This window comes from Nelumbo nucifera, chromosome 1, assembly GCF_055504915.1.
Source record: "Nelumbo nucifera cultivar China Antique chromosome 1, China Antique-T2T, whole genome shotgun sequence".
Lineage (NCBI taxonomy): Eukaryota > Viridiplantae > Streptophyta > Magnoliopsida > Proteales > Nelumbonaceae > Nelumbo > Nelumbo nucifera.
Window position 1 is genome coordinate 146,187,775 of NC_142649.1, and position 26,327 is coordinate 146,214,101.

Below are 26,327 nucleotides of genomic sequence, written 5' to 3' on the forward strand. Positions count from 1 at the left end.
TGAACCAAAAGGAAGCCACATTACCATGACAATATTTGGTGTTATCTGCAAATGTGAACCACAAGTCTGTACTGTAACTAGAAAGGCATCTCATCCCAAGCTCAAACGAGGTGGGATGCAGTTTAGAACCTGATGAAGGGTTTATGAAATCCAACAGAAGGCTTCCTACAAAATTTTATTGTGGTCCAACAAAATTAAGATATACTAGATTTCACATATACTGGCAAATCACAAAATCAAGAAGTTGCTCTTGGTATGTTTTCATATATCAAGAAGCAACCTGCGAGGATCCTCCACAACATCCTTAATACGGCGCAAGAAGAAAACTGCCTCTCTTCCATCAATCAGCCTATGATCATATGTCAATGCAATGTACATCATGGGCCTTGGGACAATGTTGCCCCCGACAACCATTGGTCGAGTCACTATTGAGTGCATACCCAGTATAGCCGACTGCAAAATATAGATGATTGTGAGGAATCATTCTGATAAAATGGAAATTCTAGCTTCAGATAAAAATAAGGAAAAAGAAATAATCAATGTTCAAAGTATCCATATTGGCTGTATGATTAAAATATATATGATTAAACAGGTCTACTGTCACTTTTTCAGAAAAAAAAATATAAAAAATAAATAAATTTTGGTTAGCTGAACTCTTGCTACGCAAATTTTTGCATATCAAGAGTGTCAATACTTTGAATCTTGCAGGAAATATGTGCAGTTTAGCCATACCTGTGGAGGGTTAATAATTGGGGTACTCAAAAGGCTTCCATAGACACCACCATTGGATATTGTAAATGAACCCCCGGCCATCTCATCAATTGATATGGTGCCATCATTAGCCTTCCTTGCAAGAGTATTAATCTCTTTCTCTATCTCAGCAAAGTTCATTTTATCTGCATTACGGATGACTGGAACAACAAGGCCCTTCAAAAATCAAAACACAACTTAGTACATTTCACATCCAACTTTTTTATTTCTAAACAGTACAACCTTTACAGATATATTCCGTATGATTTTAGAAAACAAGCTAACTTCATCATCACAGAGAAAAGTACAAGAAACCATCATCATCTAAGCCTTGTCATATGAGGAGAAAAGCGCAATAAATGTTCAGGGAAAAAAGACCAGGCATTCTATGGTATGATGAAATAAGAGTTGCCAAGAAAATGTAACATTCAAAAATCTTTAGGGAGGGAGATGAGAAGGTTGAAGAAGAAGTACTGCATGACAAGAAGGGATTGGTTGATTCAAACAAGAAAAGATCTTTCACAAAAATGGAAAAACCAAGACTGGAGAAACAAAAGGGTAGCACTCAGGGGGTGGGTTTTATGCATGTGGGAGCAGTGAACAGCCTGGAGGGTGGCAGGTCTTTTGCACAGGTTGTAACCGGCGCCAACTTGACCTGTTTGAACAAGGAAAAGGAGCCAGTCCAAGGAAGAACTGGATCTAGACCGGATAAAACCAAACCGAGTGCGTGTGATTCTTTTAAAAGTCACGTGAGGCCGCAGTGGCTTAAAAATGGGCCAGAGCCAAAGCCCATTCGAAAAGTCTTGGGTGCGATTAAAGGCCCATTTGGGTCAGCGGGCCTGATCCAGTGATTTAAGAAGGCACGTGAGCCTTTAGTAACTCACGTGACTGGGGACACGACTAAGATAGACAATGCTAATGGTCTATCATCGTTCCCAGTCGCGAGACAAAAGGGGGAACGCGAGCAGCGCCGAAAAACAGAGAAGTTGCTCGACTTGCGGTGGGTTTCCCGACGAAGTGCAGTGAAGGTGATGATGACTCAGAGGATTGTTCGGTTGATGGTACTAGCTTGGGCAGTGTAAACGACGAAGGCAGTTGCGCTGGAGCTGACGTGGATGAGTGGAATATTGTAAGATTATTTCAGGGTGACGAAGGCAAGCGGTACAACCCATTCCCAAGACCTCAGAGTGTGCAAGGAGGATCATAAGGGGCAGACAGGGAGAACCGAAAGCAGAGCAGGAACACACCATCAAGGGGTGAACCAGAGGTAGAGTGGAAAGATCACCAGGGTGACCAAAGGACAGAAGTACTTCCCGACCAACTCAGGGAGATAAATTTTTACCAACCTCTGGAACAAGAGAGGGAGGTAGGGAGCAATCCTTTTCCAGCTTGTTCATCAGTCCCAGGTAACCAAGTGATTTCGGTTTGTGCTACTAATGTGTCTCCAATGTCTTTGGTTCCAGATTTCGTTCCTGCTCCAGGTCCTGTAGCCCATGATTATGTAGCCGAGCCAGCAGATGGACTCTCCGAGGAGGGAGAGACTGGAAGGAAGGAAGGTGGGAAGGTGCCGGAAGGAAAGTTTAGGAGTGAAAAAGTCTGGGAAATTATTGAAAGAGTACTTAAGGAAGTGGAAGGAGAGCTAATCTGGAGAGGGGAAGGGGAGGTAGGAAGAGGGGAGGGGTTAGTGGAGAGGAGGGAAAGGAATGAGGGTAGAGATGGAGAGGACTACGAAGAGAGAGTAGGGTTGGAGGAAGGTAATAGGAAAGGGAGGGTGGATGGAGAAGAAATAGTAGAGGTGGGACCAGAGGAGAGGAAGAAGGGGCAGGTGGATAGAGATGGAGGGGATCCTATAGGAAGGGTAGGGCTGGTGGACTCGGTGAGAGAAGACATGTTAGCAGAATTTGTAGGGAAGCTAGGTTGTAGATTGAAAGATCTGAATGTGCTGAAAGAAAACTTACAGAAGAGGAAGGAGAAGATCAGAATAAAGAAGAGGAGATTGAGTGAAGTAGAGAGATTGAAGAGAGATGTAGAAGGTGATAAGAGGCTCGGGGTAAAGGGAGACAGGAGGAAAGGAGAAAGTAGTGGTAAGTGGCAAGGGGTTCACCAAGAAGCGGAATGAAGATTATTAGTTGGAATGTGAGGGGAATTGGGAGTGCAAGGAAGAGGGCGACAATAAAAGAGGTAATCAGACGGTGTGACCCAGACATTGTGCTGCTACAAGAGTCTAAGAGAATGCAGTTTAATGATAAATGGGCAAGGAGTGTATGGAAAGCCAGGGGAATTAGCTGGGTGGCTGCTCCCTCGTGGGGTGCTTCTGGGGGGATTGTAACAATGTGGAAGAAGGATGTGGTGGAAGGTCTGGAGGAGTTGATCGGAAAGTACTCGGTGTCTCTGAAGTTTAAGCAGCAAGAGGATGACTATACATGGGTGCTCACAAATGTTTACGGACCGAATGACTATAGAGAGAGAGAGGAGTTGTGGGAGGAACTGGCGGATGTTAGAGGGTTGTGGGATGGGCTGTGGTGCATGGGTGGGGATTTCAATGTGATCAGATTCTCGGAGGAGTCCAATAAGGTTAACCAGAGGGTGACAAAAAGCATGAGGAAGTTTAATAGTTTTGTTAATGCCTTTGAGCTTAAAGAGATTCCCCTAGCCCATAAACTGACAAAAAGCATGACGTTCACATGGTCAAACCTCCAATCTACACCCATCTGCTCTAAATTGGATAGATTCATGTTCTCTTTGGATTGGGAAGAACATTGAGGAACCTTGGCTTCTAGAGCTCTCCCAAGGGTGACCTCAGATCACTGGCCCATAGTATTATGTAAGGAGGAAAGAAGGTGTGGAGGTCCTACCCCCTTTAGATTTGAAAATATGTGTTAGAATGCTCGAGTCAGGGGTATTTTGGTCATTCTGGATTATCTGCTTGAGAGTGAAAGGTCTATTGTATCTGAGTTTAAGTTATGTGTCCCATCTTCTATGAGGGACAAAATGGTCTTTCCTGTAACTCTATGTTTTTGAATAAATACAAGTGGGTCAGCTAGGGGAGAGCGATTTTGACTCTCTTCTAGTCTGGCCGAACCTTTCTTTCTTCTTCTTCTTCTTCTTCTTCTTCTTCTTCTTCTTTCTCTTTTCTTTCTTCTTCTCTACTTCAACCTAGAATCTGCTAGGGTTTACTAACATGGTATCAAAGCTGTAAGGTCGTATCCTCATTTCTTTCTTGTTGTTGTTCTCTTTCTGGGTTCGCTGCCAACTTTCACAGTCATCTTCTTCCTTTTCGACTGACCTGAGTGGAGGTTCGATAAGGGGCTGAAAAGGAGCTGTCGTTTTGTGGGCCTGGAGGTGAGGATGCCTCCGGTCGTTGCTGTGGTGGTCGTTGGAGTGGTATACTAAACCCTCTATTCAGTATCGAAGAGGGCTGAATGTGGACAGGTATGAACACTACTGTTGTTTGTCCAAGAAACTGTGAATGTTTCTTTTTGTTTCAAAAGTTGGTTGTGGTGCTAGTGCTCAGTGTGACTGATATGCATCTCAGTCGTGTTCCTCTGCATTTCTCTTCGTATGTATGTTGAAAGAAGAGTTGTCGACTGCTGAAGTTCACAACAGCAGTAGATTGGTGGTGGTTGTGTCGTGGTGATTGGTGTATCTATGTTTCAAAATATTTAAGAGTGATCTCCTATACCTTGTGTGTAATCAGTTCTGCAGTGTGCAGCCCAAGTGTTTGATGTGAGGACTGAGTGATTTCAGTCTTAGTGTGTTGATGGTGAATGGTTCTGCAGTGTGCAGCCCAGGTGTTTGATGTGAAGACTGAGTGATTTCAGCCTTAGTGTGTGGTGTGTAATGTGTATTTAAAGAAGCTGGAATTGGTGGTGTTATAAGTGAGATAAGTCTTGTGAAAGAGTGTGAGGTTGTGTTGTATATTTGAAGATGAAATAATTAAGATGGCTTCATTTGAAAATGGGAATGATAACAAAGCAGGTATCATGCTTTCTCCAGACTATCTAAGTGTTCAAATGACATCCATCAAGTTGAATGGTGAGAATTATGTACCATGGGCAAAATCTGTGGAGATGTTCTTGAAGGCCAAGAGAAAGGTAAAACATGTAAGAGAGGAGAAACCTCCCTCTGATTCCCCTGGGTTCAGTGACTGGGAACAAGTAGATGCACAGATAATGACATGACTCTGGAACAGCATGGAACCAAAGATTAGTGTGAACTTCATGTTCCTAGATACAGCTAAGGAAATCTGGGATCATGCTAAGAAGTTGTACTCTGGACAAGACAATACAACTAGGGTGTATCAGTTGTACCAAGAGTATTTCAATTTGAAGCAAGGGAGTCAAAGCTTAGAAGAGTACTATGCAAGTTTGAGGAACATTCGTAATGAGCTTAATGTGTATCATCCTCTAACATCAGATGTTCAGATCCAACAACAGCAACGTGAGCAGCTTGATGTGACAAGGTTTCTTGTGGGGTTGAAGGCTGAGTATGAGCCTGTCAGAGCACAAATATTGGGAGGATCTGCTCTTCCGTCACTTGAAGAAGTTTTTGCTCGTCTTAAGAGGACATCCATTGAGTCGGTAGAACATTCTTCTCTCTCTGACAGATCTGGTTTGGTAGTGACTAAAGGGGGTGGTCGTGGAAAATAGAAGTGGTGGTGTCAGGAGAGGACTCCCAAGCAACCATGGTGGTCACATGTTTAGCAGGGCTAGTGGTCGGACTGGAGGTCGAGCCTCAGGGGGAGGTCGGGGAAGAGGAAGGAGTTATACTCAAAGAAAGTGTACACATTGTGGTTTAGAGGGGCACACAGTTAATTTCTGCTATGATTTGCGTGGTGCACCCAACACTTGGGCTAACCATACTAGGACTAAGGGTAGTGACACAATTACTGAAAGTCAGCAAACTGACCCAATCCCCTCCACATCTACTTGTGCTTCTGAGAAGGAAATGGTGAGTGTACCACGTGCAGTATATGAGCAGTTCATTCAAACATCTCAGCAAAACACCGCTACACTTGCCCATTCAGGTATGGCTTGCTTAGCTTCCAAAGACTCACACTGGATCATTGACTCCGGGGCCTCGAACCATATGTCTGGGACTCATGATGTATTTTCTTCCCTTTCCCACTCCTCCACACCTCAAACAGTTACACTTGCTAATGGTTCTACATCTCCTATTTGTGGTGTTGGTGATGTTAATCTCTCCTCCTTGCCTTTATCATCTGTTTTATATGTTCCTAAGTTTCCTTTTAACCTTATGTCTGTCAGCAGATTAACCAAGTCTCTTAATTGTTCTGTAACCTTCTACCCTTCTTGTGTGTTTCAGGATCTCAAGACGGGGAGGAAGATTGGTGGAGGGTATGAAACAGGTGGATTATATTACCTTGATGGTGGTGGTCCTCCAGTAGCTTTTCAGTCATCTCTTACTCCTCTTCAATGGCACTGCAGACTTGGTCATCCTTCTCTCAAGGCCTTGAAGTTATTGGTTCCTTCCTTGAGTCATTTTTCATCATTAGATTGTGAGTCATGTCAATTGGGTAAACATCATAGAGTCTCATTTAGTCCAAGAGTTGATAGTCGTGTCTCAAGTCCTTTCTCTTTAGTTCATTCCGATGTATGGGGTCCAATTAAAGTGGTGTCATACAATGGGTATAAGTATTTTGTAATCTTTGTTGATGACTTTTCAAGGATGACATGGATTTATCTTATGAAAGATCGTAGTGAGTTGTTCCCTATTTTTTCAAAAATTTTATGCTGAAATACGCACTCAATTTAGTGTTCATATTAAAATTCTTCGCTCCGATAATGCCAAAGAATACAACTCCTCACCATTTCAGCAATACCTAAAACATCATGGGATCATTCATCAAACTTCTTGTGCCTACACCCCACAACAGAACGGTGTAGCTGAACGAAAAAATTGACATTTTCTTGAAACTGCTCGATCCTTGATGATTAATATGAATGTCCCAAAACATTTTTGAAGTGATGTTGTTCTTACATCCTGTTTTCTGATCAATCGGATGCCCATGTCAATCCTTGGAAGTCAATCCCCTTTCTTCGTGTTGTTTCCCACTTTATCTCCATTTCCTCTTACCCCAAGAATCTTTGGTTGTGTTTGTTTTGTTCAACACTTGGGGCCTGGGTTAGACAAGCTAGATGCTTGAGCTACTAAGTGTATCTTTCTTGGCTACTCAAGGACTCAGAAAGGGTATAAGTGTTATAACCCAAAATCCCATAAATCGTTTGTGTGCTCTGATGTCACCTTCTTTGAGTCAGTTCCGTTCTTCTCAGATGCTGGGGTCTCTTCCTCTCCCTCTGTGGTTCCCCTTCCTGTACCTGTTGTGGACATCCTTCCAGTAGCTCCTGTTTCTACTGCAGATGCACATCCTATGCCTGTTACTACTGAGAAGCCGCCAATCACTCAAGTGTATACCCGCAGAAGTGCATCGGGCCCTCCTCCACTTCAGCCCCTGTCGACAGATCCTGCTACTGCTCCTCCTTCAGATCCTGATCTTCCTATTGCTCTACGAAAAGGTAAACGTACTTGTACTTCTCACCCCATTTCACACTATGTTTCTATTGCTCACCTTTCTGCTTCTCATTGCAAATTTATATCATTACTCTCATCTGTTCCCATTCCCAAGACTGTCCAGGAAGCTCTTGCCTCCCCAGGGTGGCGGCAAGCCATGGAAGAAGAACTCTCTGCTCTACAACATAATCACACATGGGAACTCACTGCTCTTCCTTCCGATAAGCACACAGTTGGGTGTAAATGGGTCTACACAGTGAAGTATCTTCCTGATGGCAGTGTGGAGCGATTGAAAGCGAGGTTGGTGGCCAAGGGTTATTCTCATATGTATGGTGTGGACTATATGGAGACATTTTCTCCTATGGCTAAGATTGGTTCAGTTCGGGTGCTGATTTCATTAGCTGCTATGTATGATTGGCCTCTTGTACAACTTGACATCAAAAATGCCTTCCTGCATGGTGATCTAGTTGAGGAGGTGTATATGGAGCAACCATCAGGGTTTGTTGCTCAGGGGGAGTTTGGCAAAGTGTGTAGGCTCAAAAAGGCAATTTATGGACTGAAACAATCTCCACGTGCTTGGTTTGGCAGGTTCAGTGAAGTGATGAAAGCCTTTGGGATGATACAATGTCAGGTTGATCATTCTGTGTTCAGCTATAACTCAAACGATGGGAAAATCTTGCTAGTCGTGTACGTGGATGATATTGTCATAACTGGGAGTGATAGCAATGGAATCAACAGGTTGAAGAAATTCTTACAGGATCACTTTAATACGAAAGATCTGGGGAAGTTGAAATATTTCCTGGGAATAGAGGTTGCGAGGTCAAAACATGGGATCAACCTATGTCAGAGAAAATATGTTCTTGATCTACTTGAAGAAACAGGGTTGTTAGGTGCTAAACCAGCAGAGACTCCTATGGAACTCAATGCCAAGATGAGTGTTGATGCGGGTGAAGAGTTTGATGATCCTGGAAGATACAGAAGGTTGGTGGGCAAATTGAACTACCTGACCATTACCCGACCAGATATATCATTTGCTGTGAGTGTGGTGAGCCAGTTTATGCAACATCCTCGGGTTCCTCACTGGGAAGCTGTTCTGAGAATTGTTAGGTACCTAAAAGGTGCTCCAGGTCGTGGTTTGTTATACCAAAGTGGAGGAACTCTTGAGATAGTAGGGTACACAGATGCTGACTGGGCTGGTTCTAGATCAGACAGGAGATCAACTACAGGGTATTGTACCTTCCTCGGTGGCAATCTTGTAACTTGGAAGAGCAAGAAACAAACAGTGGTGGCAAGAAGTAGTGCAGAAGCAGAGTACTGGGCTATGGCCCATACCACATGTGAGCTAGTATGGCTGAAGAACTTGCTTCAAGAGATGGGATTCTCAATTGACAAACCCATGAAATTATACTGTGATAACCAAGCTGCTGTTCACATCTCTTCCAATCCCGTCTTTCATGAGAAAGCTAAGCATATCGAGGTTGATTGTCACTTTGTAAGAGATAAAGTAATAAGTGGGGTGATAACCACATCTCATGTGAGCTCAGGAAATCAGTGGGCAGATCTCCTTACAAAGGGATTGTCTCGGGCAAGAATAGATTACATTTGTAACAAGCTGGGACTATATGATATATACTCTCCAGCTTGAGGGGGAGTGTTAGAATGCTCGAGTCAGGGGTATTTTGGTCATTCTGGATTATCTGCTTGAGAGTGAAAGGTCTATTGTATCTGAGTTTAAGTTATGTGTTCCATCTTCTATGAGGGACAAAATGGTCTTTCCTGTAACTCTATGTTTTTGAATAAATACAAGTGGGTCAGCTAGGGGAGAGCGATTTTGACTCTCTTCTAGTCTGGCCGAACCTTTCTTTCATCTTCTTCTTCTTCTTCTTCTTCTTCTTCTTCTTCTTCTTCTTCTTCTTTCTCTTTTCTTTCTTCTTCTCTACTTCAACCTAGAATCTGCTAGGGTTTACTAACAATGTGGTTACGTCATCCAGGGTTTACTAACAAAGTGAGGGAATGGTGGCATGAATGTAACCCACTGGTGGATTGGGAGGGGATGAGATTTCATAAGAAACTACAATTCTTGAAAGCAAGAATCAAAGAGTGGAACTTGATGGAGTTTGGGAGGATAGAAGAAAGAAAGGGAGATTTGATGGATAAGATTGAAAGCCTTGACTCTAAAGAAGAAAGGGGAGAATTTGGAGAGGAAGACAATGATCTCAGGAGAGATTTGAGAAGACAGCTAGAGGATTGTCTGCACAAGGAGGAAATTAGTTGGAGGCAAAAATCTCGATGTAAGTGGTTGCAAGAGGGAGACAGAAACACTAGGTATTTCCATTCTCTAGCAGATGGTAGGAGAAGGAAGAACTTTATCTCCAAATTGGTAGTAGATGGAGTCGAGTTAGTACAACAAGAGGAGATTGCCAGGGCCTGTGTGGAGCACTTCAAATCTATTCTAAGAAGGCCTGTAAGCAGAAGGGTGTGGGTAGAAGGTCTGGACTGGCCAGATGTAGGGGTGGAGAACAGGAGAAGGCTGGAAAGAAGCTTTACTCTAGAAGAGATCAAGGAGGCTGTGCTTTCTATGGATAGAACAAAAGCTCCAGGGCCAGATGGGTTCACAATGGCTTTTTATCAGGATTGTTGGGATATCGTGAAAGATGATCTCTTGCGGGTGTTTGAGGAGTTTTTCAGGAGAGGAATTATCAATCCGGGTGTGAACTCTACATTTATAGCTTTAATTCCAAAAAAGAAAGATGCATCCCACCCGAACGATTTTAGGCCAATTAGCCTGGTTAATAGCTTGTATAAGATCATTGCAAAAGTGTTGTCTATGAGGTTGAAGAAGGTATTACCCGATATCATTGCACACTATCAAGGAGAGTTGGACTTGGAAAAGGCTTATGACTTGGTGGACTGGGATTTCCTGAGGAGAGTTTTGACTAAATTTGGGTTTGGGGCTAGATGGTGCAAGTGGATCATGGGTTGTGTCAGGAGTTGTCATTATTCAATACTAGTGAATGGGACAGTGGTAGATTTCTTTCCAGCCAGTAGGGGTATAAGACAAGGAAACCCCCTATCTCCTTTCTTGTTCATTCTAATTGCGGAGGTTCTGGGGAAACTGATCCACAAAGCAGATGATACGGGGCTCATTAGAGGCTGGAGAGTTGGGAGGGTGGAAACCCCCCTCACTCACCTACAGTTTGCTGATGACACGATTCTATTTTGTGAAGGCGGTAATGTGAGCTTGATCAGGAACTTGAAGTTGGTGATACAACTGTTTGAGCAAATGTCTAACCTGAAGGTTAACCTCGGGAAAAGTTGTATAGTGGGGGTGAACCTGGAGGAGGGAGAGCTAAGGGAGAGTGCTGAACTGTTGGGGTGTGAAGTTTCGGGGTGGCCGTTGAACTACTTAGGGTTGCCATTAGGTGATAATCCCATGCGAGAGAGCTTTTGGAACCCGGTGGTGGAAAGGTTTGAAAAAAGACTGGTATCCTGGAAAAAGAACTACCTCTCTCTCGGTGGAAGAATTACACTAATTAAGGCCACGCTTGCTAACTTACCCATCTTTTTCCTATCGGTGTTTAAAATCCCAGTGAAGGTCGCTAACAGATTAGAGAAGTTTATGAGAGATTTCCTGTGGGAGCCAGGAGAGGAGAAGAGGGATCACAGAGTTAGCTGGGAGATAGTGTGTAGGAGTAAGTCTTGTGGTGGTGTGGGGCTTGGGAGTATCAGGAGAAGGAATAGGACTCTGTTGGGGAAGTGGTTGTGGAGGTTCCCTATGGAGAAGGAGAAGCTATGGGCTAAAATAGTGGCAAGTATACATGGGCTGGAGGACAATGGATGGGACGCTGGAATCAGAGCTAGGACCACAAGCAACTCTCCTTGGAAAGCCATTCATGACCTACTACCAGTTTTCTTCCCTAATATCAGGTATGACTTGAATTCCGGTAATTCCATAAAATTTTGGGAACAAACCTGGGTGGGGAGCGCCCCTTTAAAGGATCAATTTCCTTCTTTGTATGCTCTATCTGATTTGAAAAATGAGCCGATCTCATCTTTCATTACCCCGTCCTCTTCCACTTCTGGGATTGGGTGGAACTTGGGTTTAAGAAGGGATTTGAGGGACTCAGACCTTGACAATATTTCGAGCCTTATTGCACTTCTTGATAATGTTGTCTTAGACCCCACTAGGGAGGACTCTAGAATTTGGACACCTACCCCCAATGGCATCTTCTCTTGTGCCTCGTTCTTCAAAGTCTTAAGTCAGTCCACCAGTCCTACCTTCCCCCCTTTCCCTATTGGTGAGGTTTGGTGCAGAGCAATACCTCCTAGGGTTGGTAGTTTTTGTTGGGAAGCCTATCTGGAAAGAATTAACACTGGTGATCTACTCCAAAAGAAGAGACCCAATACTTGTTTGTCACCTCAGTGGTGTGTTCTATGTAAAGCGAATGGGGAGACTGGTTTTCACCTATTGGTGTCTTGCCACTTTGCGAGGTCAATTTGGGATTGGGCTTCCTCCTTATTTGGACGCAGTTGGAATCCCCCATCAGACTTGCAGGGCCTTTTCTCCCCCACCTTTTTCAGGTGGCGGATAAAAAGGGGAAGGATAATGTGGAGAGGACTAAGGGCTGCAGTATGTTGGACATTGTGGGAGGAAAGAAACTCCAGGATATTCTCAGAAATCCAAAGAGGAGCAGCAGATCTGAAGGCTATCATACATATTAGGGCGATACAGTGGCTGAAATATTTGAAACTATTCACAGATTACACTGTGGATGACATGTTGAGGAAGTGGGGTGAAATTGCAAATTGCACACAGACCAAGTCAGTAATGAAAGTGGTTTGGACTCCCCCACCTAGAGGATTCTTGAAATTAAACGTTGATGGATGTAGTAGGGGAAATCCCGGGCAATCGGGGATTGGAGGTGTTTTTAGGGACGAAAATGGGGTCATCTCTGCCATGTTCTCAGGCCCAATTGGAGTGGGTGACTCCCTTAGAGCTGAGATCCTTGCAATTATGGAAGGAGTCCGAAAAGCTAAGGAGTTGAACATCAAGAAACTCATAATTGAAGGGGATTCAGAGGTGGTGATAGGATGGCTGTCTAAAGATCAAAATGGGTAATGGAAGTATAACAATGAGAGGAGGAAATTCATGTGGCTGGTGCGGGAGATGGAAGTTAAGACATGTTGGGTTAAAAGATCGGCTAATTCCCTAGCTGATGGGTTAGCTAAACAAGGGGCAGAAAGGGATTCACTGTTTTGGGCCAAGATGTAACTTTAGTGTATTCTTTTCTCTTTTTCTTCTTTTTTCTTTCTTTTATGATGCTCTTAGTGACTCTTGGAAGATAAGTGTGTTTATCTTCCTCCTGTAAATTTTCTACTGATGATTAATGAAAGTGTTATTGATAAAAAAAAAAAGGATGGATGGAACATCAGAAAACCTCACAAACAAGCCCAAAACAAAGCCTCCCTAGTAACTCCTTGCTTAGCTTGAGTGTCAGCCATTCCATTTGCTGACCTTCTTACCCATTTAAATTGCACCCCAATCTCCCTTGCTAAGCTAATAATCTCTCTTAGAGGCTGTCTAAGTGGCCATACTCCCAAGTTTCCCTAGTAACTCCTTGCTTAGCTTGAGTGTCAGCCATTCCATTTGCTGACCTTCTTACCCATTTAAATTGCACCCCAATCTCCCTTGCTAAGCTAATAATCTCTCTTAGAGGCTGTCTAAGTGGCCATACTCCCAAGTTTCCAGATTGCATCCACCCTATTACCAGCTTGGAGTCTCCTTCCACTTCTAAGTGCTGCATTCCCCATTGTTTCACCAATCTCAGGTCATGATTTCTGCCCTTAAGGAATCTCCCATCTCAATCGGACCTGAGTAAAGGGCCTATACTTTTCCTTCCTCATTTCTGAAACACCCCCAACTCCCAACTGACCTGAATTACCCAAGGAGCTTCCATCAAAGTTTAACTCACCCTGAACTGAGGCGGTGGTAATGCATCATAACCTTGATGGGAGGCAATACAACTATAGCACTACAATTTCTAATTAAATCAGTTGAGAAGTCCTTGAAGAGATGCTGCACTTTTAGCCAATGCATAACCTTGATGATGATAACCTCAAGAAGTGCTTCCTTGGATTTTTCTTGCCCTTGGAAGATCCTATTGTTTCTCTCTTCTCAAATTGACCAAAGGATAGCTGCTCTTGTTATTCTCCACATTACCTTGCCTCTTTTCTTTGGTTGTCGGAAGAAGCTAGAGTCAAAAAAGTTCAACATGTCTGGCGGGGATTCCATTTGCAACCAAAAAGAGAAGAGAGAACCCATCCCACAAATTAGAAGCAAAAGGACAAAAAAATTCAAAAGATGAGTCATTGTCCCACCATTTCTTAAGCAAAGGCAACAGACATGTGGGGAATGGCACCAATCTAGCCTTTTTCTTTGAAGTACACCCATAGTATTGATCTTTTGGAGAGCCACTTCCCAACAAAAATCCCTAACCATTGGCGGCACAGGAGAAGACAACACTTCTTTAGTAGGAAAAGAGACAGGTACAACAGAAGGCTGAACTAAGGTACTGAAAAAAGAAGAACAAGAGAAAGTCCCTGAAGAAGATTCTTTCCAAATTCTATTATCTAAGCAACAAAGATCTAGGAAAAGTGGACTCAACATAGTGAACAACTCATCTGCATAAGCCAATTCTGAATCCCTCAACCCTCTTCTCAAACCCAAATCCCAGGTCCCCTCAAACACACAGAGTGAGGAGATGGTTTTCAATTTATTTAGGGAAAGAGAATACATTACGATCCTTAAGGGGGGGGGGTGGTTTTCCAAGCCAAAGATCCTCCTAAAACATAATTTTATTACCTAAGCACACATCAAGTCTGATGAAAGGCAGAAAGGAATGCAAGACTCCAACAATGGCTTTCCAAGTGGAGAAATGAGAAGCCCTAGAGTCGACGCTTCCCATCCAGTAGCTGCCATCCCGTGAATACTTTCCACCACCAAGTGTCACAAATTGTTCTGCTCTAAAGGAAATCTCCACAACCACTTTCCTAACAAAGCTACATTTCTTAATCTGATGCCAATGCCTAGACCCCCGACTTCCTTTTTCCTAGAAACTACTTCCCACTTCACTAAATGGTTCTTTTTTGAGTCACCCAGTTCCCACAAAAAATCTCTCATAACCTTCTCTTAACTTATTGGCAACCTTGACATGTAGCTTAAAGGTAGACAAAAAATACACTGGAAGGTTGGCCAGAGTGGACTTGATTAAAGTGATCCTACCGACTAGTGACATAATTTCTCTTCCACCCTGCTAGCTTCTTAGTGAATATTTTCAAAACTGGGTACCAAAAGCTTTTTGTTCTAGGGTTTCTCTCCAAGGGCACTTACCTCATAACCTAAAGACCTAGCCACCAATTGCAGCTCATCTTCTCGTATATTCACCACCACTACACAACTCTTATTCCAATTGACTTTCAGATTGGAGACTCTCTTAAAGTGTGTCACCACCAATCTCAAATTATCCATCTCCTTAGGTTCCCCCTTCACAAAAGAGAATGATATCATCTGCAAATTGTAGGTGAATGACAACCATTTCCAACCTTTAATTTGGTTCCTTGAATCAGCCCTAGAAATCAAGAGACATCCACTACTAAGGTGAAGAGGAAAAGGTGACAATGGGTCTCCTTGTCTAAGGCCCCTCTTTGTAGGAAATCAAGAGGCATCCACTACTATGGTGAAGAGGAAAAGGTGAGAATGGGTCTCCTTGTCACTAAGATTGAAAACTGACAAGAGGTAGGGGTTACTGTTCATTCCAACCCCCATAAATCTTAGTTCCACCGTACAATTGGGGTAGGTGTCAGCTCAGAATTGATGCCAATACATGAGCAAGTATTGGTGTTTAGGTGGTGTTTGAAATTTTGAATTGTTGTAGGTCTGCAGTGGAATTCAGAATTTTGAGGTGGAGTGCAGTCTATTTATCCCTTTTTTTGTAATCTACACATTCATTGGCTATTAAGATCTGATCGATAATTTGTCTCCCTTTCACAAAGGCTCCTTGATTCGGTGATATTAAGAAAGGGAGGACTTTCTTGAATCTTAGGGCAAGAACTTTAGAGATGATCTTATGCAAACTCCTAATAAAACTGATAGGTCTAAAGTCCTTGGGCTGAACTACATGCACCTTCTTAGGGATCAAGGCTATAAAAGTAGCATTTGCACCCGCATTTATTTTTCCTCTTTCAAAGAACTCTAAGAAAACCTCCATCAGGTCATCACCTAAGATATCCCAAAAGTCTTGATAAAAAGCCATAGTGAATTATTTTTCGGTTATTTTGTATCAAGAAAATTCCATTTCGATTGATTATTCTTGCCAGTAAGTTGGACATGTTTTAATCACATGGAATCAGAGGAGGTTGTTACTCCCCCAACCAAAAAGGAAGAAAAGAAAAATCCTTTTCACATCTTGTATACCCTCTAGGCATTCAGAACCCCTTAAGAGTTAGTTTACCAATTCATCATTTCACCTAAAATCTATTCTGTGGCCTATGATTTCTGGATACCTACATGACTAGTGTATTGGTGTCGGAGACAATACACACCCAACATGTCACCAGACATCCCCTTCTATATGTACTCTATAGCATTAACACTTTAAAAATATATAAAATGGTATGTCTTAACAAATCATATTACAAAAAATCTGTGTTATGTTAAAATTCTAATTACCTTTGGCAAGATATAAAAGCATGATATAAGCATATTATATGGGATGCCGGTACTCATATTTGTGTGGGATTTTAAGAAATGGATTGTTATATCCCTGTTTCCTGTATTCATGTCCATGTCAGTATCCATATTTGAGCATCATAGATTTATCAAATAGTTTTTATTAGCATAAGATCTAAAATATGGAAGAAACAAGTGTTTTCACAATTCTATGACCTGCTCTATTGACTGCTTAAACAGTGTTATACATGTGATTACATTATTATCTTAGAGCATACTTTTTCCTATGGAATAATCATTGTATAGGGGGCAACTAGTCAATGCTTTGTCTAATAAAAACAGAAACAACCATCATTACCCTAAGTCCCTGACTAATACATACACACTCTGCTTTTTTTTCTTTTTGTTTTTTGATAATCATAAATACTGCTATTGATGACACCATCAATCACTACTATAGATGCTGAACCTGTCTACCATTTTTACAACAATACCTATTGTTTATTTATGATCAATCAATTTGAATGAACCTTTGTGATTTTTCTACCTGAAAGTTCAGAAAGCAGAAAACATGGGTGTCCCATCAGTTATCATTTATCACCAGGAATATAATAATAAAAATAATAGAATAAATGCCACTGATAGCAGAAATAACAAGAGATGCATCAAAATAATGGAGAAATTACATCCATGAGTCATCTACAAACCTTAGGAGTACCAACAGCAATACTAATATCAATATAATCCCTATATATGATATCATCCCCATCAATGACTGCATTGATTATTGGCTGATTCTGAAGCCCACTGACAGCAGCCTGAAACAAAATTGAAATTGTAAAGAATAAAACATGTATGAATACATACATCATACAATATTATAAAACTCTTTGGCATTTGTTTCCAGAAAATGAAAAAGGAAAATCTTTTGGAACACTTCCTTTTGAGATTTATTAGAGTTTATGGAACAAGAACGAACAATTTTTGAAGAGAAGAGAAAAGAACATGGAAGGATTTTGTAGAGATATAAGGTTGCTTGTTGTGGATAGGTTGATGGCATCTGAAGTTTGAAGATGTAGGTAGATCTCTCCATTTGGTTCAGAGTTTTGGTCTTTGCTTGACATAGTAGTAATGTAAGAGTATGTAAAAGTGCTATTATATATGATGCTTTATTTCTCATCTTGAGAAATGTATTGGCTTTTTAAAGTGTGCCTTGACACATACAACATTATATACATATTTATGTAACAATAATTAGTATTATGTGAAACATCTTACTTACTTTGACAAATCCTGACATAAATCCTAGCTTCAGACCATGCTTCTCCAGAAAGGCATCTTTATAATCAGAACGGAGCTTCATCAAATTAGTCCTGCATTATTCAGACACTTATGTCAAAGCATGCATGAATGTTGGTTATAGTTTAAAGACATTCATACAATTAAAGCCTAAACTTTAGCAAATTTAAAAAAAAAAAAAAAGGCTTCAAAAGCTACAGCAAATCAATGGTAGGTAGATATGGTTGGTCCAAATCCTACGTGGAATTAAATTATTATGAGTTAGCTTACATATCAACTTCATTGAATGTTGTCAACATTGCAAATGTGTTCTGAGAGTCTTTCAAACGTGTTGCTACCCGTTTTCTGAGCCTTGTCATAGGAACCTGTAATGGTTATAAGTTGTCAAGAATTGGATCATTTACAGGATTCTTTGCTAAATACAACTTAGGAAACTCTTAGTGCATATATGTCTTGAGAGACTTACCCGTCTTTCCCTTTCCTTGGGAGGAAGCTGAGGTTCTGTAGCTGAGGCTTTTGGTGGTGGTGAAGGTGTTTTAGGCCTCTGCTTGATGGCAAGAATGTCGGCTTTAGTCTCTTCTTTGGCCACAGTCTCCTTTTCTGGAGGAGGTGGCTGAGAAGCCTCTTTATCCGACTTCTTCTCTGATGGAGTAGCAAGTGCAGCACCTTCACCAGACTTTGAAATAACTGCAATCTTGGTTCCTGGTTCCACAGTATCACCTTCCTTCGCTACAAACTATATGCAATTAAGCAGAGACATTAATCTACCACATTCAAGGCCCTACCTGATTTTAAGGAGCAATCAAAAGATAAGTTGACAATTTTTCAACCAAGACACCATTCATTACTTATGATATTTTACCATCTTACCTTCTGGATAACTCCAGCTTCAGGACTTGCAACATCAATGGTCACCTGATCATAAATGCACAATTAAAGATTATGGGAAATGTTTTGTTTCAATCCCAACAATCAAAGGAAGTTTTTGTATTACAATTTTCCATACATAAAAATGAACAGCATTTTGCTTTACAACATCTAATACGCATTGCATCATGATAAATACCTTATCCGTTTCAACTTGAGCAATTGGTTCATCAACCTGTACACTATCACCTGGTTCTGCTCTAAATATAGTAGATCCAATTATCTCCCAGACAAGATATTAAGTACAAATACATGCAAAAACTTCATATAAGAAAGCAGAATATGACTTCTTACTAATTAAGCATCACAAAAACAGCTGTCAAAAGAACATACTCTTCAAGAATTTTGCAAGAGTGCCATCAGTTATAGATTCACCCATGAATGGGACAACCGCATCAACCATGTCACCTTCATCAGAGGAAGAATAAAAAATAAAAAAAAAATGGAAAAGAGAAACAGACAGATGCATGTACATGTGTTTATTTACATTAATTAATGAATTTATTTTGCTGACCAAAAAAGATTTACAAAGACCCAGTGAGAGGTGTGAGGTGCCACTTCTCAATAAACTTAAACAAGATTACAACTGAGCCCAAAACAGATGATCCCTATAAACCCCTCGTTCAGCTAAAGGATCCACTGATCCATTGGCCAATCTTCTTTCCCACTGTACTCTAAGAGTCATATTTCTAGTCAACCATTTAAACCTTTTCAAATCATCCCCACAAGCCAAAATTAGTGTTTCTGGGTCCTTCAGCCATCCTGTCACCAACTTAGAGTCTCCTTCAATGATTAGTTTCTCCATATCCATCTGTCTTGCTAGCTGAATTCCTTGAAGAGCAGCAAGGATCTCAGCTCTAATTGAATCGCTCTCCCTGGCTGGACCTGAGAATAAAGATAACATGCAGCCACCTGTCGTCCTTCTCTCTAAATGCACCCCTTATGCCCAAAGGACCCAGATTTCCTTGACTGCTACCATCAAAATTAAGTTTAACATACTCACTTTCAGGTGGATACCAAAAGGAGACAAATCTTCTTTTTCTTGATGAACTAATTGCTACAGCCTTCCAATTCCTCCAAATATCATCAAAGGAGAGGGTTGAAAAAATAGCAAGGTTTTTACCCAAATCAAGGCTTTCTTTCTTCTGAAATGGTTCAAATCAAGGCTGCCCTTGTGCTTCTCCAAAGAAGTATTCCCCTCCTCTTGGGCCAGCTTAAGGTGGTAGGGTCAAAAAGCTTGCATATCTCCAAAGGCAAAGTCCACCTACATCCAAAAGGTGAGAACCTTTCACAAATACCTATAGTAAAAGGACAAGAAATTAAGAGGTGGTAACAATTCTCCCCGTTATCTTTACAGAGAACAGACCAGTTTGGAGATAAGCAGAGAAGGCCTTCTCTTTTGTAAAAAAAGCGAATGTATTTAATCTTTCCATAAAAAAACTTCCCAACAAAAAGAACACACTTTTGGAGGAATGGGTTTGCTCCAAAACTCTTAGGATGAAAGAAAAGAGTGGACCAAGAGGGGCATAGAGAAGAGAAAAAAAGAGGCACATGTGAAAGACCAAACAGGTGAGGACACCAAATACACCCATTAGAAGTGGAAGGGTCTAAGCACACACTTTCAAGGATTTTCATGAGGCTAGCCACTGAGTCAAGCTTCTACTCTCTCAGGCCCCTTCGGAAAATCAAATTCCAAGAAATGCCATTAAAAAGGAACAAGACACAAAATTCGCAATAGGCTCTACCTTGAATAAAGAAAATAGCATACAAGGAAGGTCTTTTAGTGTTACGATTCCATGCATAGTACCTAACTTGGTTAAGAAAGAGAGGAAGAATACCTGAAATGGCTTTCCAAGGAGAAGATAAGGTTGCTCGATGAGATACTCCAGCATCCTAGCCATTATCCAACCTGCCATGAATGCTCTCTATCACTCTATGCCACAATCTCTCCCTCTCACTAGGCCACCTCACAGTCACTTCCCTAGAAGAGTGTTGTGTTTCTCAAGCTGACATTACCTAGTCCTAAGTCTCCTTGCTTCTTCTGTCTACGTACTATTTCCCACTTAATCAGATGGTCTTTCTTCCCTTCTCCAGGCTCACATAGGAAATCCCCCATAATTTTTTCTAGTTTTGAAGCCACCCCTTCCAGCATCTTAAACACAAAGAGGTAATAGACCAACAAGTTTTCCAGAGTGGACCTAATTAGAGTAATTCTACCCCCAGAGAGATATAGTTCCTTTTCCAACTTGCCAACTTCTTACAACACCTTTGTATAATAGGGTTCCAAAAACTAGATTCCTTAGAATTATCTCCTAATGGCATACACAACTATTTTAAAGGCCAAGAAGAACACCCAAAAACGGAAGCTATTGAATTTAAATCACTATCTACCAAATTTACCCAAGCTTGAAACGCTCTCAAACAATTTCACCAACCACTTGAGATTTCCAACTTGCTAATAATTATCACCTTTACAAAAGATAATTAGATCATTTGCAAACTGAAGGTGAGTTACCACTTCATTGTTGCTACCAACTCTCCACCCCTTGAACACCTCTAACCTATCCGCAAGGGAGATCAATCTACTAAAAGCATTAACTATCAAGGTAAATAGGAAGGGATAGAGGGGATCTCCTTTTCTCAAACTTCTATGAACTAGGAAAAGATCCTTAATCACCCCATTAACCAATACAAAATACCAACAAGTTGTCAGGCATCCCTCTATCCAAAGACATCACATCATCCATCCCTAAAACTACACAATTTCAAAATCTCCAAAAGAAAGGACCAGTCCACCAAATCATAGCCTTTTCAAAATCATGTTTGCATAAAAACCATTTTTTCTTGTTCTTCTAAAATCCTCCACACACTTATTGGCTATTAAAATTTGATCAATAATCCATCTACCGTGAATGAAAGCCCCTTGAGATTGACTAATTAAAGAGGGGAGAATAGTAATCTTAGCAAGAAGACCTTAGCGTAATTCTTGTAAATACTTGTAACCAAGCTAATAGGCCTAAAACCTTAGGGCTACACCACATTTGACTTTGTAGAAATTAGAGGTAGGAAGGTAGCATTAATACTTGGAGTCATAAAGTGTTCCTTTATAGACTCACTAAAAACCTCCAACAAGTCCCCTTTAACCAACTCCCAACAATCTTGATAGAAGGCCATAGTAAAACCATCGGGTCCTAGAGACTTTGATCTATCCATAGAGAAAACAGCCATCCTTATTTCTTCAAGTTCACACCTGGATTCCAAGAAATTTACTACATTCTCATCCAAAGAAGGCCAATCAGTCCCTTCCACAAGTAGCATATCATTTAACTATCTTTGGTAAATGAACTTGAAATGGTCTACAAAGGCCCTAGCTATCTCAATTTGATTACGGATTATATTTCCATTTTTCTCTGGTTTGTCCACAAAGTTTTTCCATCTTCTACCATTTGCAACTACATTAAAAAAAATTGTAATGCTATGTCCCTCCTTAACTTACTTTTGCCTCCAACAGATCTCCTCCGTAAGAAGAATCTCCAATTCCTTTTTCAGGTTCCATCTTAATTGCTTTTCCTCTTCACTTATAATCCCTTGACTTTCTTTTTCATCTATTTGTTCAATTTGACAGAAGAGATTCAATTTCCTTTCATCAATTCTTCCAAAATGGCCTCAACTCCACTCCTTGATTTTATTTTTAATTTTTGCAATTTCCTAGGAAATCTTACTCCTTTCTAGCCGGCATTAATCAAAATCTCCTTCCACAAATTCTCCACCATGGATACAAAACTTAGATAAGTTAACTACATGTTTTCAAACTTAAATAGTTTTAGGCCATCCACAAGGCTTTCAAGGCCTAATTTAATCGGGTAATGGTCAAAGGTAACTCTTGGTCAGGCTTTAGACATCAACCCATCCCAATGAATCTCCCACTTGGGATTGAAAAGGAATTTGTCCAATTTGGAGAAAAGGGGACTACCTTGAAATTTGGAACAAGTAAACCTAGCTTGTATCAAGGGGATCTTCTTCAGCTCACAATATTATTTGATTCCTCAATGAATCTGATTACATTGAAATCCCCACCCAAACACCAAAAACCATCCCAAAACCCCTTTATTGCAACAAGTTCTTCCCACATCTCATTCCTTTCCCTAAAGCTATTGGGTCCATAAACATTAGTAAATACCTAGATGAAGCCATCCTCCAAACTCTTAAATGTGATTGAAACAGAGAACCTTTCTATTATCTCCACCAAAGGTTCCACTACATCACCCCCCCCCAAAAAAAAAATGCCCCTAGAGGCCCCCAAGAGGGGGCACAACTCCAATTGATACCCCTCGGCCTCTAAACACTTCTGAACCATCTTCAATCCAACAAAGCCAGCTTTGATTCTTAAATCAATGCTATGTTTAGGCTCTCCCTTTTCAATAAATCCTTTATTACCCTTCTCTTGCAAGCACTACCCAAACCTCTCACATTCCAACTAATGATCTTCATAGTTTCACAAATAGCAAACCCATTAGCAGCTCAAACCAATACTTTGAACCCTTTCTTCTTTCCCCCTCCCACTAAACTCTAAATCTTTCCTCTACATCAAATCTCAATCTCTCTACCTCCAATCTTTTCTTTCTTTTCCTTATAAACACCTTTGGTTTTTCTACCCTTGTAATTTTTAAACCCATCTTTCCTACCACTTCTGTTAACTTTTCTTTTTCTCCTTCCACCCTAGTCTCTCTCTCCCCAACACTGTCCTCTCCATCAGTTCTTCTAACTTCATGCTTGCCCAATATGCTCATTCCCAACATCTTCTCTTTTTTTTAATTCTTCAAGGGAGTAACAAATCATTTGTCAAATTCTTTCACCCTCCTCCCTATTCCCTTTGTAATGATCACCCTCCCCACACTTCCTTCCTTACCCCTTCTCTCTAGCCCAACACCTATAGTTGGACAAGGCTGGGAGACTTTCGATCTGTTATAGGCAAAGTAGAAGCATTAGTAACCAAAACTTAATTCAACTGCATACCTGCAGAATTCAACTCTACACTCCCTATGTTGGAGGAGTCCTCAGTGTCTGAGGCACTACTGTCATCACTGCTCGACCAATCGTCATCCAAATAGGGTGAAACTTCAGAAAGAGCCTTCCTTTTTCTACGAGGATTGCGCCGCTCTCGGGAGGCAACCAATTTACTTTGGCAAGGAGACCCTTCTTGAGATTTTTGTGCAGGGCATGCGAGAATGTGAGCATATGCATTTTAGTTGTATGTACATGCACATGCAAATAACTTTCTATCATGCATGAATTATGTAAGGAAAAGCTATTATTCAGCAGGGTAAATGCCATACCATTGTCTGAAGAAAATAATCTACTCCACACACAAATAGGACTCCTTGTTTTTCCAAATGCAACAAATTCCCTACATATTTGCCATGAACATTAAGAAAAACCAGAAAGGATGAGATGTTAACGGGATTAATTCTTATGATGCATGTACTCTTTTTCATTATTATTTCTTTCCTTGTTTTTCTTTGTTTTTAATGAATTAGCATCGGTAATTGTTCCCTCCAGAAAATAAGACAAATTACAGAGGTAGCAATACAGTGGCATTTGGTAACATCCCAATGGAATGTTTCTGCTGTTCCTATAAGAGGAAAGGAACTATTTTTTCCTTTAGGGAGCACCAGAAAGGCTCCTGTGGAACGTTACCAAGCAACTCCTAAAGACTGATACTTGTAAGGAATTATTGTCATGTGAATAATGGAAAATTACATCATTTGAAAAAAGATGAGAACAAACTTCTAACCTCACAGGTTTTGAAGTAACTGAACCACCTGTACCAACATGAAATTTATAAAGGAGTTACTACTATATAATGACAACCACATCAGTGAGATAAAAGATATAATTAACAGGATTACCAGGCAGTGTGTGGTGAATTAGGTTCTCAACTTCCTTGGATCCTCTTCTAAGTAATAATGCCTGTACAAAGTACAAACACTTGCAAAATAAGTGTAAGTTCTGGAAAGAAAACAGAAAGAAAATTCAATTTTTAATATAGATATTCTGTAATTTAGGCTCCATTTGGAAAGAATGCAAATACAAATATGTTAGTGCAGATACACATACTGTCATTTTTCATGAACCTTGCATATTTGTATTTGCACTCTTCCCAAATGGAGCCTTAGTGTTATAAAAGCAAAAGACACAACAGGAAAATATAAACATAATCCACATTAATCTACAAAACTTAAACTAGTAGCCATGCTTTTATCCCTAGACAGTCCACAGCTTGAGAATCTTTTACATAATAACAACCACTCCGAAATATTGATATACAAGGCTTAAGCAAATTCTATTACTCTTGCGGTAACCTAAAACTAAGACAGGAATATATAATAAGATAATGAAGCAACAAATGAAATAAGTCAACCCATGATGCATGAATACCTTCTTTCGTGCGGTTGTACAACTCCTAGGTCCAGACACGACAGGAATCCTCTGAAATGACTGCCCTAAAATCTGTAACAAATGGTGTAGGAACCCAAATGAAATAAGCTTATCAATATCCAGCTCCACTAAGCTCAAGTGAATACAGGCAGACGAATATATACATATATACAAGAAAGAATAACAGAAATGCTGGGTTCTACCGAAGCAGACGATCCACCACAAGCGAGTTTTCGCCTAATAATCCCCAACATCTTTCCTTTTGTTCCCTATAGAATGACCAGATCAGCAAAAATACAAGCCAAAATAAGATCACGTCTTAATATTCACAAGAGTTAGATATCAATCAGTTGGTACTCGATTCAGAACTCATGATGCGAATGAGATTTAATTTCTATCATTAGAACCAACAGAGTAGTTCCATGAAGGAGTAACGTTAAAACGGAGTAACAGAAGATCAAAAATATATCCATTAATTCTAGAAATGATCTTTACAATAAAAACAATAGATTGAACAAGATCAGATAAATACAAAGCAAAGCAGCAAAGTAGACAGCACTGGGAAATCAAGAAAATAAAATAAAATTATCCGCCATTGTAATATAATATCCAAAAAGAAAAAAAAATAAAGGAAAGAGAAAGAGTATCGAGTATCGACCTGGTTCTGGTTGCAGACGATGAGCTACTTTGAAAAAAGTAAAACCTAACAGAGGGTGTTAACTTTTAAAGGGGATTCTGTTGCAAGGAAAGTGGAGAATGGAGAGAGTGCTCTGTTTTTGGCAACTTAGCATCTATCATGTCATGGCTTATACACATTTTGTCGATGATATAATAAGGAAAATTGGAAAACTTGGAGCGTGATGTGTTCTCCATTGTGGTCGGTTTTCTGTTTTCTCCATGGTGGTGATGATGGTTATTAACTGCAACAGATTTCCGCCATAAAATGCAGAAATTTATTTGTTAAGTTCAAATGTAAGAAATTATTGGTGACAGGGAGAACGTAAAATCGTTATGAATCTTTATTTGATCACCACATTAGGTCATGGGTCGAACGGTTCAATCGTGAGATTCCGAATCAACCATCAGATGTGTACACGTTGGACAAATGTATTAAGCTGACATGGCGTATCGTGATTCTCTCTTTCTGAAAAAATCCGTACGCGGTACGCCACGAAGAACGCGAGTTCAGACCTCACGTTTCAGCCGTATATTAGGAGCATCTTACCATGAACAATTATTTTTAAGTATGGAGATGCTCCATATGCACGGCTAAACGTGCTATGAGATCGCTGTGAGGCGCGCTTTGTGAGAAGAACTCGTAACACATTGCCTTCATTGGAAATTTTGGCCCAAACCGGTGATTGGTGATTGGTGATTGGTGATTGGTGATTGGTGATTGAAGGAGAGAATCGATACCAGCATCCTCTATGTTCCCCTACTTCATACGGTTGTATGTGCTAATGGTTTTGTCATTTGTGAAGATGGGCTCCATTTTGAATCAATCAAAAATTGACGATCATGATAATCCTGATCATAGTTGTATTTGGAGGATATGTTAACATGGAAAGCTGGGATCATCGTTGGGACCTATCTGGAACTCGCACGTGCTTCATGTGGGCTGTTCCTTGTACTAGAGAGTAGAGACTAGAGAAGG

The 26,327-nt window shown here is 40.7% G+C and overlaps 1 protein-coding gene across 7 annotated transcripts; it reads right to left on the bottom strand.

Annotated features, from left to right (window-relative positions):
- Nucleotides 1–25,664, bottom strand: LOC104588306 (dihydrolipoyllysine-residue succinyltransferase component of 2-oxoglutarate dehydrogenase complex 2, mitochondrial-like). Of its 7 annotated transcripts, none has more exons than XM_010246180.3 (16): nucleotides 25,332–25,664; nucleotides 24,877–24,942; nucleotides 24,674–24,745; nucleotides 24,145–24,205; nucleotides 24,030–24,057; nucleotides 23,572–23,642; nucleotides 23,252–23,431; nucleotides 18,569–18,643; nucleotides 18,375–18,430; nucleotides 18,179–18,223; nucleotides 17,775–18,044; nucleotides 17,579–17,673; nucleotides 17,292–17,382; nucleotides 16,717–16,827; nucleotides 733–927; nucleotides 1–453 (listed from the first exon to the last, which is right to left on the bottom strand). In XM_010246180.3, the coding sequence occupies exons 2-16, from the start codon at nucleotides 24,925–24,927 to the stop codon at nucleotides 262–264; spliced, it is 1,593 nt and encodes a 530-aa protein (XP_010244482.1). In that variant the 5' UTR covers nucleotides 24,928–24,942; nucleotides 25,332–25,664; the 3' UTR covers nucleotides 1–261. The 7 variants fall into 7 exon arrangements, with proteins under 7 accessions (XP_010244482.1, XP_010244480.1, XP_088750731.1 ...); XM_010246178.3 differs by having other exon boundaries at nucleotides 23,252–23,434; XM_088894605.1 differs by having other exon boundaries at nucleotides 24,030–24,066.
- Nucleotides 25,665–26,327: the final 663 nt, after the last annotated feature.

What these genes read in the sequence shown, in the direction of transcription:
- LOC104588306 (XM_088894604.1), bottom strand. Translation starts at nt 24,927, where the DNA reads ATGTTGGGGATTATTAGGCGAAAACTCGCTTGTGGTGGATCGTCTGCT. An exon ending in GTACAACCGCACGAAAGAAG is followed by an intron (nt 24,206 to 24,673) that starts GTATTCATGCAT and finishes TACTTTGTACAG; the next exon opens with GCATTATTACTTAGAAGAGG. An exon ending in AATTCACCACACACTGCCTG is followed by an intron (nt 24,067 to 24,144) that starts GTAATCCTGTTA and finishes ATAAATTTCATG; the next exon opens with TTGGTACAGGTGGTTCAGTT.